This window comes from Typopeltis vanoorti, chromosome 14, assembly GCF_054136105.1.
Source record: "Typopeltis vanoorti isolate ZY-2024b chromosome 14, IOZ_Tvanoo_1.0, whole genome shotgun sequence".
NCBI classification, from domain to species: domain Eukaryota; kingdom Metazoa; phylum Arthropoda; class Arachnida; order Uropygi; family Thelyphonidae; genus Typopeltis; species Typopeltis vanoorti.
The window spans coordinates 95,598,400-95,616,362 of NC_143562.1; the positions used below are offsets into that span (position 1 = coordinate 95,598,400).

Below are 17,963 nucleotides of genomic sequence, written 5' to 3' on the forward strand. Positions count from 1 at the left end.
ACATTTTCTCCATAATTTTCTCTTTTGTATACAAGTAGTCCAGTTGTGTAGTGACTTCACGTGCAAATTTTGTTTGCTTGCACTTGGATAAAGGATGAAACCAAGAATATAACTTCTTGGCATAAGTTCAGTTTTCATTTTGTCTGTCTGTATGCATATAATGATACTCTAGCTGGATAAGTTAATGAAATTTGGTGTTTGGGATTTTATCAAAAGTTTGTTGGATTATTTTGATTTAGGTTTAAATCAATCTGTTTTTAGAGACATAATTGGAGAAAGCATTCTGAAAATGAGACGATAGCAACCTCATTTGTGCTGAATGGAAATAATTCATTTTGGAATTTCTGGGATATCAAAATATATTTTATATTCTACATTGTTCATGTAGCCTAGAATCAAACCTATAAGCATTTGCTTATAGGTTCAGTTCTAGTCAGCAAACTTTTCTAGGCCTCTCTTCAGCTGGTTCCCAACTTGGTAAGCCTTTGGCACAGGCATGTGTAGGGTTTCCTCCAAGAAACACTTATTTTTAATCCTAATGCTCAAAAAAATTGACCTAGACTATACTTTGTAGAGTTCATTGATAACTCAAGCTCTCTGTCAGTGTTGGCAAGCTTGTTACCAACTTCCTTTGGGAATAATAGACATTAATGGATTTAATTATTTATATTTTTTTTATAGTTTCAAATAGCATATCAGCTAAAAATGAAAACAACTATATTCTGCTGTTCATTATTACAAGACAGATATAAATATGTATTAATTTGCCTTTTTCATAGTCTACACCATTACACTTAGCATCAGGATATAACAGGATACGAATTGTACAGTTGCTTCTGCAACATGGTGCTGATGTACATGCCAAAGATAAAGGGTAAGAAATATTTCTTTGTTTATATATGCAGGCAAAAAATATAATTTTGATTTAATCTCTCTCTGAAATTGACTAATTGCATGTCAGTGTTGATCTTATTAGTGTTCACTAACTCAGCTGAAGATATGAGCACATAACATTATCACTAAACTGAAATCCTAAGGTATATTCTGAGAGCACACATTAAGGTGGCTTTGACTGTTGGGTCGAAGATCCTTTGCTAGGCTAAGAGTTAGAAAATTAACCAAATATTCTACAGTTTTAGGCTGCTGTGTTTATCATTGTTGGGGTGGCAGCAGATTCCCTAAGTTTCTTGTGATTGTTATCGAGTTCTTTTGGATTGATTCACTGGATGAAAACTGCTGTTGAAAAGCCTGTGAATCAGTTCACAGGCCTTTCAAAGAATATGCTGTTTCTCTTACTTATTCAAATTTAATAAATGTGGCGTCTTGAGGTTGTGAAAACATTGGAGAAACAGTACAACTCTTGTTTAACAGATCTTCACACTTGATGGCCACAGCCATCCGAATTTTCAGAAGGTTTCGTTTAAGTTTCTTTCTCTTCGATTTGTTTCTGCAGTACTGTAAATAGCAAAAATACATATTACACAGACTATTTTTGTGTATTGGTATATTTTAACAGAGTTAATGTTATGATGCAACATCAACAGCCTGATGATGTTGCGGTTGCAAAGCATTGGATTTCGTTGAACTTTCTTATCCATTATAGTTTTTTAATAGATGTTGAACAGTAGCTGCTTGTATGTTAATTGATTTTCAGGACATTGTCTCAGCACATACAGTAAAATTGTGTGGTGTAAATTTATCATATAGAATGATGAATGGCTTATACGTTGTCGGTTAGAATTAAGAATATTCAGGAGTATAGTGTGATGATAAATGAATCATAAAGCAGACATGTACAGATGCCAGTGGCAATAAATAATTTCACCACACTAAAACAGAATTAACTAGAAATTTATTAAACATGCTATTGTTTTGTTATATTCAAACTGGCATGTTCAGAGCCAAGTTAATTTAAATTTGTGAAGAACATATCAATACTACAACCTGACCTGCAGTGGACTCATTCAGATTATTATTATAATTATTATTATTAGGAGAGATCCCCATGGAGTCAGGAACTCATCGAGGGAGACCATACTATTCACACCAGCTGTCATACTTATTCTTGAATTCATTCATGATGCTTGCACACACAACATTCAACGGCAATCAATTCCAATCACGCACCTATGAGAGGAAAAAATCTAGCCCTCACCCCCCTTCTTGACAGCATTCATTCTCAACTTCTAAGGATGCTCTCATATTCTTTCTCCATAAAATGAAAAATTTCATCTACTGAAATTCTGTGCAACTCTTTCAGGTTTAGAAGTCTCGATCATATCACCCCTCTTTCTTCTGTTTGCTAGTGTCTGCAAATCCTCAATCTGTCTTCATAATCAGTATTCCACATTCCTGATTTTTGACACTCTCTCACCACTGTATCAGAATCACAACAGAAATCAGGAGACCAGACTTGGTTCGCCAAGTGGTTAGCGTATCTGCTTTCCAGCCGAAAGGCTGTGAGTTCGAATCCCACCGTAGGCATGGATGTTTGTGATTGTCTGTGAAAATACTAGGGATGGTGGTCAGCAGTAGATGTCATTGGTGTAGATGATGAAAGTAGTTGCAGTTGGTGGAGATGGAGAGTTGTAGAGTAGGTGCCCTCTCTCAATGAGTCTTTGGACTCTCTGGAGGTGTTATGTAATAATAATAATAATCCAAGTGAGGTTTTGTCAGAACCTTGTAAAGAGACAAAATGTCATCCTTATCTTTACATGTTGAAATTTGTTTCAGCATTGCAGTTATCTTTTGAGTTTTATTTGCAATCTTTGCTACATGGCCCTTGAACTTCAACTTGCTATCTACTAACACCCCAAGATCCATAGCTTGATCAATTTCTTCTGGCATAATCCCACCAATATAGAATGACATTGGATATCTAATCACACCAAAGTACATGCATGACCATACATTTATAAACATTAAACTGATAGCCATTTTCACATGCCCACAATTCCAGCCTATTCAAATCATTCTGCAAGTACTGCATATCAGCAGCATTCCTGATAGCCCTACCTATCTTTGCATCATCAGCAAATAGCTGTATGTCGCATGTCAAATCCTTCCCAATGTCATTAAGGGTACAGATTGAATAACAATTAACCGAAGACATCCTTGAGAAATACCACTGGTTATCTTGCAGACTCACATCCCCCGTATACACTTTTTGATATCTGTTGGTCAGCCATCCTCTTATCCATGCCTCTAGTTTATAATCCAATTCCATATTCTCCAGTTTGACAGTCTTCCATGCTGTATTCTGTCAAAAACCTTAGCTAAATCCAAACGTATCATGGTGCATCCATTCCCTTCTGTAACTCAGTGGTAACATTATTATTGTAGAATGTGAGCAAGTTGCTAAGACATGACCATCCCTTAGTAAACCCATGCTATTTGTTTCAAAGTAGAGATTCTCTGTCAACCCATTTCTGAATTCGGGCCCTGACTAACTTTTCTAAAATCTTCACCACCACCACTCCTGAAATACTGATTGGTCGATAGTTGGATACACTGGTCTTTGCACCACCCTTGCGCATTAGGATTAACCGTACATTCTTTTCACTCCTGTGGAATCTTCCCTGTTCTGAGACTCAAATTATATAGCCTGGTCAAAGGAATAGCCAGTTCAGTTGAACACTCTTTCAGCATCCATGCTGATATCTCATCAGTTCCTATTGCAGAATTCATATTCAGATTTTGCAACAACTCTAGTACTTCCTCCTCATACACGAATTTCTCCATACAGTGAAGATGTAACAGTGAACCATCTCTTCTGCATCAGTCACCCGCATTCAGTTGTCATTCTTTCAAAGTCATCCTTTCTAATAGTTATTAGAAACCCTTATTAGCAGTTTCTTCTAATAAGATTGAGACACCAGATTCAATATCTTGTATTATACTTTGTGCAATGTGACAAGAAGTAGACAATTCAGGTAATATTTTTATTTTAATTATTCTTATGGCTAAAAGAATACAATGTAGCTATAGATTAATGTCTAACCCAGAAAGCCAAACCAGGGCTTTATCTGTCACCTCGTCGATGTCTTGGAGGTTACCATGAAATTGCCACCTTGGACAGTCGTTCACAATACAAGTGAACGTCTGGGCTATGGGGTAACAGTCACAATAAGGGTGGTCTGACAGTTTACGTTCGTAGGTAGCCACATCTGCCCTGGCTAGTTCTGATCCTGTTGACAGATGACCAAATTTTCTGGTCATCTGTCAACAGGATCAGAACTAGCCAGGAATGGAAGATTGTTGGACCAGTGGTCTCTCCACATGTTAGATGTTGATAAGGCAGCTGAAGAGAGTTCATCAATTGACCAGAAAGGGTTTCTTGCTTTTAGGCTAAGACTAGGTAGATTTTTGAAAGCCCGGTGCAGGAGCAGGTTGCTCGTTACCTGCTCCTGCACCGTAATTTTAAAGTTCAAGCTTGTATTTACAAATTCTTCAATTGAGGCTTGTCTTCTCCGTATAGCCGGTGAAGCAATATTGGATAGGTCAGGCAACCAAGGAAGAGGAGTATTTCCAGTTGTCATAATATTGTCTTGCTAATTGTGCACATGGTAGAGTTTAGCTAGGTATCTATGATGTTAGTGTGCACACTTTTTTCCCAGGGGGGGCACAGTATTCTGCTGCAGAGAATGCGAGGGATAGTGTAGACGACCTTAGAACTTTTGCCCCACAACCCTAGGTTGTTCCAGCAGGTCTTGAAATGATATTATTTCTCATTTTAATTTTGTTGGGCCAGTTGGTGATGTGTCTTTTATAGGTTAGGCTTCTGTCCAGGCTCGCTTCAAGGTATTTCAGGTGAGGCTCGTGTTCTACTATCTTGCCGCAGAAAGAGAGGTCGAGGTGTCAATTTGCTTCTGCGTTGTTTAGGTGGAATGCTGTGAACACGGTTTTTGTTGGATTTCTCTTTTCACTACTACTGCTTGAAGTAATCTTCCATGATGTTTAGGTCTGTTCAAGGTTGTTTCCAGGTTGGCAATGGAGGTAGACTGGTGTAGGCTTGCTAGATCATTGGTGTACATGTATTTACTTGAGCTGGTACGAGGTATGTCAGATATGTAGATGTTGAATAGTATAAGGGCTAACACAGAGCCTTATGGGTAGGCTGTTGTGGAGCAGTCTGGGCCTGCTCTTTTTTTCCACCAATATAGACTCAGATCTTTCTGTTGGAGAGAATGGATTTGAAAAGCTGAAAAGTTTTTTTCACCTTCATAATATTGCCTAGTTTTAGGAGGAGGCCCTAATCTAGACTGTGTCATAAGCTGATGTTGGATCAATGAAAGTGACTCTGGATTTAAGTTTCTTTTGGAAACCTGCTTCAATCTGTGTTGTGGATTGATCTGGTCACATCAACTTCTTCCCTGCCTGAAGCCAGCTTGTTCAATCGGGAGTGCTCTTTGAATGAAAGGTGAAGTTCTTTTAAGGGGGATTCTTTCAAAGAGCTTAAAGGTGGAGCAAAAGCAAGGAGATAGGTCATAGATTCTTGACATTATTTGGATCTTTCCCTGGTTTGGGCACAGCAATTATTTTGGCTTCCCACCATAGTTTTGGTAGTTCTCCAGTTGTTATCATTTTTGAGAACTGGCAGCCAGCCATGTTTCACCTCGTTGGCCAAGATCTTTAAGAAACTCAAGGAGCAGCCCATCCACTCTTGCAGCATTGCCATTCTTGGTGAGTTTTAAGACTTCCTGTACCTCTCCCAGAGATACTGGGCCTACAAGTGCAGGAAGCTTGGGCCTGTCTTCAGGTTTTTTTCTGATGGTAGATCATCATCAAATTCCTGACATGTACCCTCAAGAGGTGTACAGGATATGATAGTACTACATGAAAAAATTACATCATTACTAACTTCCTGTCTACAATTTTCCTCCAAATCATCTGTTACTTTTCAAGACTCCAACATCATCAGATCTTATATTTCTATCGTCTAAGGCACTTTGTACCATATCAATCCACCTATACCTTGGTCTTCCTCTGTTTAAGTGACCATACCACCTGAGATTAGCTCTGCTAATGCCTTCCTGGATGCTGACAATGTCAAGTTCTTTCCTAATATCCTCGTTTTTAATACGATATTGCCATCGATGCCATCTGTTCATGCCTCTAATCTTTCTCATGACTCTCATATCTCCGGTCTCTAGTCTTTGGTCAAGTGTTTTACTTATGACCCAGCTCTCAGATCCATAAGTTAAAACTGGTTTGAACACTATCTTGTATACAGCTAATTTAGTGTTCCGACTAATTTCTCTCTTATATTCCATATGAATTTATTCAGTTGACTTCCTACCATACCAGCTTTATTGATTCTGTTGTCTATTTCCATATTTAATTTACCATCTTCACTAAAAATCATGCCTAAGTATCTGAAATGTTTTACTTATTCCACAGGTTCTCCGTTCAAAACACAGTTGACATTTTCAACGATTCTACCTATTTTCATTGTCTTTGTATTTTTATTGCTGACCTTCTGATGGTAGATTGCATAGTTATTTTCCTGGTAGATTTGGGATGTATCTTAGAGATTTTCAGTAGATTATTAGCCATTTGGTCTGGAGTTGTCTCTGGTGGTTTTTATGTTGTTGGTTTTGCCCTACCTAATTTTCTCAGAAGTTAACCAGCTTTTCTGACTAGTCTCGGTGAAGTCAAGTTCATGGACGTTGCTATGAGCTCCTTACCAGCAGTTAAATCTTTGGTTTCTTCATATTTGGCTAAGAGTTCCTCAGTTTCCTTGCTCCAGCATGGGGTGTACTGTTTGCTGTAGCCTCTGGGAATAGAGGCTTTGGCTGCAGTTTTGATTAGTTAAACAAATCTGAGGTAGCTATTGGGGGTGGGTGGTATTGCTGTAATGGTTTGTTCAATTTGTTTCTCAAATACATTCCAGTTGGATCTGCACAGATTCCACTAGCATTTGCTGTGCCAGTTATAATTGGGATTGATGTGCCTGTCTCTATTAGTGTAGAATTGGGCTGGCTGTTAGTTAATCTGTTGAGGATGTTCTGGTTGTTGGTATAGGGTGGTCTTCAGTGTGCACAGATCTGGGGTGTAGGTTCTGTTCCATCTTGCTGAGTGAAACAACTTCTTGCTTGGCATTGTAGATATATGTATCCACCCAGTTAACCAGATTAGTAACATCTTGGTTTTTAGAGGAATAGTCCCACATGGTGTGATGAGAGTTGAAGTCATCAACATAGATAGCAGGGTGAGATGGCAGCCGATCTATCTGGTAAGGCCAGGATTGCGATGGTGGTTTGTAGATGCTGATATTTTGAATTGTAATGCCTGTAGAACATTCTGTTTCAGGCACATGTTGGGTTATGTCCTTGAGTTCAGGCCAGATGTAAGTTGCCAGGCCATGCTTGGAATGACAGTTATAAGAGGAAAGCCACATGCATTCTTGTGGGTTTCCTGGAGAGCCAGGACATCAATCGCTTTGTCTTTGGCTATTTTGCTGATGACTGTGGCTTTGGATTTAGACATTCCTTCCAGGTGTAAGGAACATATCTTGATAGTGTTGTTTAGGGGATTCAGGTAATACAAAACAAGGAACTGATATGTGACTATCTCCACATTGCTCTGATTCTGTGTAATGTGGTTGAGTTTTGACTTACTCAGTGGTATTAAGAACAGGCATCTTATATGTAACTGAAATTAACACAGGATTTTGGTGCAGATTGTCAAAAGGTGTCACTGCTGCCTGTAGTAGTTTCTCCACTTCTGTTACTGTATATTCACTTCGTTGTGATTCTTGTACCAGCACCGAACTCTGCACAGATGGAAATAAGTTCTGAGCTGGAAAAGTGAAAGACTCAGCTCTGACCTTCTTTCACTTGTGAATTACTTTACCAGACTGATAATATCCTCTGGAGTTTCTAGTTCATTCATTCTTGATGATACTTTTAATTTTATGCCTTTAGTGCTAGAACTGCCAAGAAATCTTCTCCAAGGTCTTCCTCTTACTTAACAGTGGTAATTCTGTGCTGTGTTGTTTTTTGTTGCACCTTGTTATTTGTGTATTTGAGTCATGTTCACACTTCTGAAGATAAATACTGGAAATGTCCCAATGTGCACCTTCTGTAAAAATCTGTGCATACAGACTTTCAGCAGCACTAAATAGTGTGTGAAATGTTCACTTCACCTTTGTACATGAAATCTGTTATCATTTTTAAATCTGTATTTTATATCTTTGAGAATAACAATTGGATGTTTACAGGAGTTTTCAAGAAATATGCTATAAAAGAAATAAATGCATGCAAACTATTTTGTCTGCTTTTAGTCTCTTACTTTCACCTAAAGTCACATTTACAAAAGTTTCACTACAAAGTAATTCATTAAAAGCAGTTAATTTTATAATTTACTGGCTATCTTTTTTTAATTAAAAAAAATTAATCCTTCACCTCTTCTAACAGCTTTTCATTTTCCAAAGGAATTAGGCAGAATTCTTTTATCTGGAACATTTGTAAATGTGTAGGCAGATGGTTTCCATTATTATCTGTAGTTAAATTGTTTTGTAGACCAAAGTAGTTACGAGAACAAACTTTTCTTTTGAAAGTAATTTCTTCTATCTAATTTCTAAGATTTTAAAGGTTTTTATCAAGAAAAAAATATTGCTATCGAATTTAGTGTGAATTAATTAATTGAATTCTAACTTAATTTTGATGTACCACTTACATATCTCACAAATTTCTGGCATTTTGTGGGTAGTGGTTGATGGGGGAAAAAATGCTTTTTTTAAGGCAAAATTTAGTTTAATCCAAAAAAACTTTGCTTATCTCTGAGATACATCTCATTTTAAGAACTAGAGCTATAGTTGAATTTTATTTTCTTTGTGATGCAGAGGTCGAGACTGTAATGATACAGTCTCGACTTCTGCACTTTCAATAATTTAAAAATAACCAATACTTTTTTTTTTTCAAAAAAAAGAATTTAAATAAATGTACTTGGAAGGGCAGATGAACAAGATCTATAATTGATTATATCATTACTAATCAGAAACTAGCTCCACATGTGAGAGATGTACATGTTTCAGAGGAAGTGAAATTTTTTCAGATGATTTTTTTTTTTAATTATTTCATTTTATTTTCAGTATTGTATCGTTATTTAAGTAGTCTCTAAAATAGAAATACTAGCGAAATGGAGAAAGGAAGTAAATAAGAAAAAAATACATGGAAATAATGAACAACAAAGGAATTAGAATTGGTAAAACATCTAAAAATATTAATATAAACATGATAACAGAAACAAAAAAGAAATTAAAGGGACCACAAGATATAGATAGTTTTACTATGCCGTATAATGGAGTTGACCAGAATATCAGAGGTTCTAGTGGTGTGTGGCCATTTTAATTGATAATAAATGGAAAAATAGAGTACGAAAGTACAATTTTGTAAATGATCAAATTATAGCAGTTAAATTCAAATCAAATAGAAGGTAGGAAAGAGGATTCCAAACAATTTTATGAAGAACAACAAAAACAGTTAAATAAATATAATAAAAATGATTATATATTAATAGCAGGAGATCTTAATGCTAGAATTGGAAATAATCTGATCCCAAATGTCTTAGGAAAATATGGAGAAATTTGCATGAATAACAGTAGTCAAGAACTATTAGACTTCTGTTCTTGAAATTTTAAATTCTGTACTTTTTTTTTCAAAAAAAGAATATAAATGAATATATTTGAAATGACAGAGGAACAAGATCTGTAATTGATTATATCATTACTAATCAGAAACTAGCTCTATATGTGAGAGATGTACATGTTTACAGAGAAAGTGAAATTTTTTCAGATCATTATTTAGTAGTCTCTAAAATAGAAATACTAGCAAAATAGAAAAAGGAAGTAAATAAAAAAAAAAAAAAAAAACAGAACAAGTATACAAAGTATATCTATTACAAGAAGAAAGCATTAGAATGCTATATCAATCACGATTAACAAATTATCTAAAAGAATCCCAAATAAGTGAAGATGTAGAAGAAGAATGGAAAACTTTAATAAAGATAATCCATAAAGCATCCTCTGAAGTACTTGGAAAGAAAAATAAAATATTAAAAATCTAGAACACAGATATAGAAAATGCAATAAAAGAAAAACAAATGGCATTTAAATAACTTTTTCAAAAACATACAAAGGAAACAGAAGAAATATAGTTAAAACCATAGAAACAGAAAGCTCACCAAGATTCTTTGGACAGATTCATTAATAATTTAGTTCTTCCAATAAAATTGGAAGAACTAAAAGAAGCAATAAAGGTATCAAAAAATAGAAAATTGGCTGAATTAGATGGCACAAATACAGAACTTTGGAAATATGGCAGAGAATATTTATATCACAAATTCTTAAAATTAATAACTGTTGGAAGAAATGTGGTTCCATCAGATTGGTTAAAAGCTAAGGTTATATCTACATTTAAGAAAGGAGATAAAGATGATTATGGAAATTGCAAAGGAATAAGTTTATTAAATACATGTTACAAATTTACAGTAAAATCCTGAATAAAAGACATAAATATTGCAAACAAGCTACTCTCAGAAGAACAAAATGGTTTCAGACATGGAAGTTCATGTATAGACAATATTTATGTGCTAAAACAAATTATCAAAAAAAGGTGAGAATTTAATTTAGAGATTCATATGGCTTTATAGATTACGAGAAAGCTTTTGATAAAATATGCAGAAAAAAACTATGGAATATAATGAAAAAACAAGGATATCCATTACATTTGGTACAAGCTATACAAAAATGCAGTTAAGTAATAAATTAACAAAAGAAATTGAAATAAATCAGGGTGTCAGACAGGGATGTAGCTTATCTCCAATTCTATTCAATATATATATATATTGATCCGATTATTAAATTATGGAAAACAACAATAAAACAAGGTATCCAGTTAACCAGAAGAACTGTATCAACAATGATGTATGCAGATAATCAGATTATATTACAAGCCAATGAAGATGACCTTCAAAAAATCAGTTCACGAATTAAACAAAATAAGTCAACAATACAATTTAAAAATTTCACACAAAAAAACAAAAGTCATGGCATTTAAAGATCAGGATCATGTTAGATCAAAAATAGTTATAGAAAATAAAATAATAGAACAGATGACACAGCTTTAATTATTTAGGCTGCATAATTACATCTAAAAGATAAAGATATAGATGAAAAAAATCAAGAAATTTCAGAAAATCTGCAGAACAATTAAAAGGACACTGAATAAAAAAACAAGGTGAAAAACTCAACTAAAATTTTATGAAGTAATGGCCACTTCCACTCTGTTATATGATTTAGAAACATGGGCCGTTAAAAAGAAATATGAAAGTAAAATATGAGCTGCAGAGGTGAGATGAAGTGGATAGAAATAGACCGGAGGGGGGGGGGGGGGAGAGACCAGTGACAAGATGGAAAAACCAGTGAAGCTGGAACACACAAATGCCTAATCCTTGAAGAGAAGAAGACAATCTTAGATATCGGAAATATTTCATTAAATGCTTAAGTGCTTATTTATTCAGATTTTAATTTTGCAAATCTTTTTAAGAATGCTCTTTTTTATTCAATTTTATTTATTTATTTTTAGTGGTCTTGTACCATTACACAATGCTTGTTCTTATGGTCATTTTGAAGTAACAGAAATGCTCATTAAGGTAAGTTTTTAAGTTTTAGATATTTTAGATATAAATGAATTGCAGTCATTTATATAAAGCTACATGGAGAAAATTGTAATGTGAGCATGATAATAATATATGTATGTATGTGTATATCTCTCCTGGGTTTGAATCCAGTCTAGGATGTGAGGAACTTGAAATGATTTTTAGTCAAAGGTGAGTTAGCCAGTGCCATGGAGCTGGTAGGATTTTCCTCCTGGAAAGAAACATTTTTTTTTATCTAGAGAGAGATAAACTAGCCAGAGAATACACTGTAGTTTGTTCTAGTTTTGTGGCTTAATTCACAACACTAGTGGAACAAAATAAGATATTTTTTTGTAACTGCTACTATTTCTCTATTTACTTTGGCTATAATACATCATTAAATGTAACAGCTTCTTCTCTTCCATTTTTAAGACAGGGTTGAGTCTCTCTTGGAAAAGGGCTTTCCACTCTTCTCTGTCCAAAGCAAGCTCTTTCATATACCAACAGCTTTGAAAGCCCAATGTAGTTCTTAAAAGCCCGTGTCTTGTACCCTTCATAGTGCCCTCAAACACTAGGTGAGGTCTGGCTCCATCCACTCAAGCCAAACTAATAGAGTTGTTTCTTTTTAACTGTATTAAGAATTGCAGCACTTGTACATTAAACATGTTTTGTCCAGTGAGTTTTTCTGAAGCATTTCATTTCAAAAGCCAACAGGTTCCTCTCTCCTTTTTTTTTTCTTTTAAAGGTCCAAGTTTCTATCCCATAGAGAGTTGTCGGTAGTATTATACTTGAATATTTTATTTTTAGAGTTAAGAATTTTGTTGTTTTTTCAGATTTTATTAAGTTTATTTGTTTATTTTTATTGTTGCTATGTAATGTAAATTGAAGTCAAGTATGCTCTTCAGTAATTAAAACCATTAACCTGTTCCATGATTTCCTGATTAAGTGTTATCTTTATATCTTCCAGGTGTCTTCCAGTTTTTATCATCTTTGTTTTATTTGAATTTATAGTCATAATTTCTTCAGGTTTCCCATAATTTTTCAAGCTGGTATTGGAGATTTGATTTGGTATCTGTTATAATTTTTGTTCTCTCTGTGTATATGATGTGTGTGATTGGTCTACTTGACTTTTACCTGTTTTATTGAGAACAGTGCTTCTTTAATAAGTTCTTGGATGAAAATGTTAAAAAGGCATTAGAAAAGTTGGCATCCTTAAATAACTCCTTGTTTGATTTTGAGTTTTTTAGTTAATATTTTTATATTGAACTTGTACTCTGATAGGTTTGAAATGAATCTTAGTGTTTCAAAGTCTGTGTGTTTCTTTGTTAATATTTCCTTTCCTTTTGTGTTACATGGTGCATTTATTTTATACAAATTATGGACTCTACAACGTGTTATAAATAATTATTTATATGTGTATTCTCCAGATGATGACCTTAATATGAAGGTCTAAACGTCGGAAAATTAAAATAATTATTTATAACATGGTTGTAGAGTCTTATGTAAAATGAATATTATTGAAAAGTTTAGTTAGTTGTTTAATCAGTTGTTAGATCAGGTCTACCATTGTTATAGAGCTCTGTAGGTATCTCATCACTTCTAGATGCTTTTGATGATTTCAGTAGCAAGGCTTATACGTTGGTCATACATAACTGGTAATTAGCTTACGGAATTAACAACATATAAAGGATATTAATTAAAGGCAACTTTAATGAATAACTTCAATATTTCGGCAACATCACGTTGCCATCTTCAGGAACATAAAAATATGGTATGTGCACACAGGCACTAACAAAAGCAAATGAGGAAGAAAGCAAGAAACTAATATTGTTCCTAAAGTCCTAATGGTGCCCTCTGGCTGGCTAATTGGGTTGTCTTGGCCGTTGGACTGAAGTTCTCATGATGTAAGTTCTCCCAAATTTGGGGTAGTTTCATGCACCCAAATTTGTTGAGATTTGGAACATTTTTTAGAGCTGCTGATGATTCCTTGAATAATCTTTCGTACTTGAACTTGCTGTAGTGTTATTTTAGTTTTCTTCCAACGAATTCTATGGTGGGAATCTATGACATGGTCTGCCAGCCAGAGTGGCTGTACTGGTGAAAGCGGATGTAGTCTTTGTGTTCTGAAATCCTGATATTTGCTGTCCTGCCAGTTTGGCCAAAGTAGGACAATTTGCAGCTGCAAGGGACCTGGTATACACCAGGTAGGTCTAGGGGAAGTGGTTGGTCTAGAGCGGATAAGGGATGCCAACTTTTTATATGGTCTATAACCAGAAGTCAGGTCATATTTTTTGAGGATATTGGTTATTTTCTCAGAGGTGCCCCGGATGTAGGGGATGGTGATAGATTTAGTGTAATCTTTATTGTGGGGAGGGGGGGTTATTGGTTTTAGTATTTTTTGGATTTTTTTGGGGTTATAGCCATTGGCTAAGAAAGTGTTGAGGATGTGGTTTAGTTCAGTGGTTAGGGCATAGTCATCTGAGCAGATTAATTTTGCTCTGTTATGTAGTGTTTTTATAATCCCATATTGTTGTGTGTGGGGGGGGATTGCTGGTGAATGTATCTGCCTGTATGGGTGGGTTTTCTGTAAACAGAGAAAACCAAAGATCCATCAAGCTGGCAAGTGATTAAAGTGTCTAGGGAAGGGATGGTGTTGATTTCCTCTTTTTCTAAGGTGAACTGGACTCTGGGGTGTTGGTTGTTTTTAAGTGTGTTAGGAAGGAGTGGAGTGTATCTGAGCCATGTGGCCAAATAGCGAACACATCATCCACGTACCGAAGCCAAATAGTGGGGGTTTTTTTGTGGGGCAGAGTTTAAGGCTTTCTCTTCAAAGGTCTCCATAAAGAAGCTGGCCAAGGGTGGGGAAAGTGGTGAACCCATGGAAAATTCTTGTTTGTAGAATTTTCCTTGCCAAACGAAATAGCCTGATTTCATTGGGAATTGAAATAGGGCTGAGATATCGGGAGGAAACTTGGCTTGGATGAGCTATAGGGTTTCTTTGAGTGGGACATTTGTGAATAGGGAGGAGACGTCAAAACTGACCATTATGTCAGTGTGTTGGAGTGAGAGGTTTTCTATACTGGGTTTAAAGTGTTGAGTTTTTTATGTGTGATGGTGTGTTTTTTTGTGGGGCAGAGTTTAAGGCTTTCTCTTCAAAGGTCTCCATAAAGAAGTTGGCCAAGGGTGGGAAAAGGGGTGAATCCATGGATGTCCCCTTTATCTGTTTGTAGAATTTTCCTTGCCAAACAAAATAGCCTGAGTTCATTGTGAACTGAAATAGGGCTGAGATATCGGGTGGAAACTTGGCTTGGATGAAATCTAAGGTTTCTTTGAGTGGGACATTAGTGAATAGGGAGGAGACGTCAAAACTGACCATTATGTCAGTGTGTTGGAGTGAGAGGGTTTTCTATACTGGCTTTAAGGTGGGCTGAGTTTTTTATGTGTGATGGTGTGTTGCCAGTATAGCGTGTCAGCATTTTGGCTAATTTATATGTGGGGGAATCAATGCCATCCACTATTGGACGTAATGGCACATTTTGTTTATGTATTTTTGGGAGTTCATATAGTCGGTGTGGTCTAGAGTTATAAGGTTTTAGTTAGTGACTTTCACAGGCCAAGAAGTGACTTTCTTAAGGAGTCTGTGGAGAGTTCTAATCTGAGATTTGGTAGGATTATATTCAATAGGGAGGTAAGTCGTACGGTCTAATACTAAAGCATTAAGCTTACCTTCGTAATCCTTTTGATTGAGCACCACAGTGGCGTTTCCCTTATTACCAGTTATGTATGACCAACGTATAAGCCTTACTATTAGAATTATGATCATCCACGAGATTCCATCGCACGAAAGGCCCATCAATACGGCAAAATGAGGTTGAAGATATATAGACAACTAAATCGTCTGACCTTACTAAAACGCTGCCGGGATAACAAGGTAATCCCAAATTGTATTAAATTTAAGCACCGTTTTACTTCACAGAAAGCTCTTCATATTTATAATCGCACTAGCTTCGCCCTATTAAGAGAACAAATTACCGCGACGCGTGTTCTCCTTATAAAGAACTCTACTTCCTTATCACAGCCACCACTCAACACGGTAGTCAACCTCTCGTCCATAGTTTTAAAGCCTGAAGCCTCACTGCACTTTCACGTGGCCACAATTTCGCCCTAGCTCCTAAAAGAATACCAGCCGAAGAAATCATGATCCAAATAGAACGTAGGATTTGCAACCTTCCTAACCACATCGCCAAGAACGTCAGACTGGATGTAGCCTGTGTTCTCACCAAAGCAAAACCTCCAAAAACCAACTTATTCAAAGACGAATATGCAGCTCTACTAGAAATGAAGAAAAACAAAAAAATAGCAATCACCAAAGCGGATAAGGGAAACTCCACTGTGATGCTCAATCAAAAGGATTACAAAGGTAAGCTTAATGCTTTAGTATTAGACCATACGACCTACCTCCCTATCGAATATAATCCTACCAACTCTCAGATTAGAACTCTCCACAGACTCCTTAAGAAAGTCACTTCTTGGCATGTGGAAGTCACTAACAAACTAAAACCTAATAACTCTAGACCACCCTGACTATATGGACTCCCAAAAATACAAAACAAAATGTGCCACTACGTCCAATACTGGATGGCATTGATTCCCCCACATATAAATTAGCCAAACAGTTAGCCAAAACGCTGACACACTATACTGGCAACACACCATCACACATAAAAAAACTCAGCCCACTTTAAAGCCAGTATAGAAAACCTCTCACTCCTATTCACTAATGTCCCATTCAAAGAAACCCTAGAGCCCATCCAAGCCAAGTTTCCTCCCGGTATCTCAGCCCTATTTCAGTTCACAATGAACTCGGGCTATTTTGTTTGGCAAGGAAAATTCTACAAACAGATAGAGGGGACATCCATGGGTTCCACACTTTCCCCACCCTTTTCCAACTTCTTTATGGAGACCTTTGAAGAGAAAGCCTGAAACTCTGCCCCACAAAAACCTACTATTTGGCTTCGCTATGTAGATGATGTGTTCGCTATTTGGCCACATGGCTCAGATACGCTGAACTCCTTCCTAACACACTTAAAAACAACCAACACCCCATAGTCCAGTTCACCTTAGAAAAAGAGGAAATCAACACAGGCCAATCAACACAACAATATGGGATTATAAAAACACTATATAACAGGGCAAAATTAATCTGCTCAGGTGACGATGCCCTAACCACTGAACTAAACCACATCCTCAACACTTTCTTAGCCAATGGCTATAACCCCAAAAAAATCCAAAAAATACTAAAACCAATAAACCACAACCCCCCCTCCCCTCCCCCACAATAAAGATTACACTAAATCTATCACCATCCCCTACATCTGGGGCACCTCTGAGAAAATAACCAATATCCTCAAAAAATATGACCTGACTTCTTGTTATAGACCATATAAAAAGTTGGCATCTCTTATCTGCTCTACCAAAGACCAACCACTTCCCCTAGACCTACCTGGTGTATACCAGGTCCCTTGCAGCTGCAAATTGCCCTACTCTGGCCAAACTGGCAGGACAGCAAATATCAGGATTTCAGAACACAAAGACTACATCCGGTTTCGCCAGTACAGCCACTCTGGGTTGGCAGACCATGCCATAGATTCCCGCCATAGAATTCGTTGGAAGAAAACTAAAATAATACACCACAGCAAGTTCAAGTACGAAAGATTATTCAAGGAATCATCAGCAGCTCTAAAAAACTTTCCAAACCTCAACAAATTTGGGAGAACTTACATTATGAGAACTTCAGCCTAACGGCCAAGACAACCTAATTAGCCCGCCAGAGGGCACCATTAGGATGTTAGGAACAATATTAGTTTCTTGCGTTCTTCCTCATTTGCTTTTGTTAGTGCCTGCGTGCACATGCCATATTTTTATGTTCCTGAAGATGGCAACGTGACGTTGCCGAAATATTGAAGTTATTCATTAAAGTTGCCTTTAATTAATATCCTTTATATGCGTTGTTAATTCCGTAAGCTAATTACCAGTTTTGATGATTTCATTTGGTTAAGTGAAAGGAATACTTCTAGGATTATGGGTGTTGTATTTTACTGGGGGGGGGGGTATATGTGGGTGAAAGCTTTCTTTAAAGACATAGAAATAATTATACCAAATGTATTCTATTTCTCTAAATTTCCAGTTACCTTTCTTGAGAATCTTCCTTGTTAAGTGGTGAAGGAATGCAGTCTTTGGTAATCTCTAACTAGAGAAATTTGGAGTTGTAAATTGGCTTCTTTATATTTCTGAACACCCTGTCTAGCTGGTTTTGTAGGCTT

General features: G+C 36.3%; 1 protein-coding gene across 1 annotated transcript in view; it reads left to right on the forward strand.

Moving 5' to 3' along the window:
• Tnks (tankyrase) overlaps nt 1-17,963 on the forward strand; it is a 443,661-nt gene that overhangs the window by 76,317 nt on the left and 349,381 nt on the right. The window contains exons 4-5 of the mRNA XM_090403559.1: nt 780-874; nt 11,589-11,655. Coding sequence (XP_090259685.1) covers nt 780-874; nt 11,589-11,655 — 162 coding nt within the window. The remainder of the gene's footprint in view (nt 1-779; nt 875-11,588; nt 11,656-17,963) is intronic.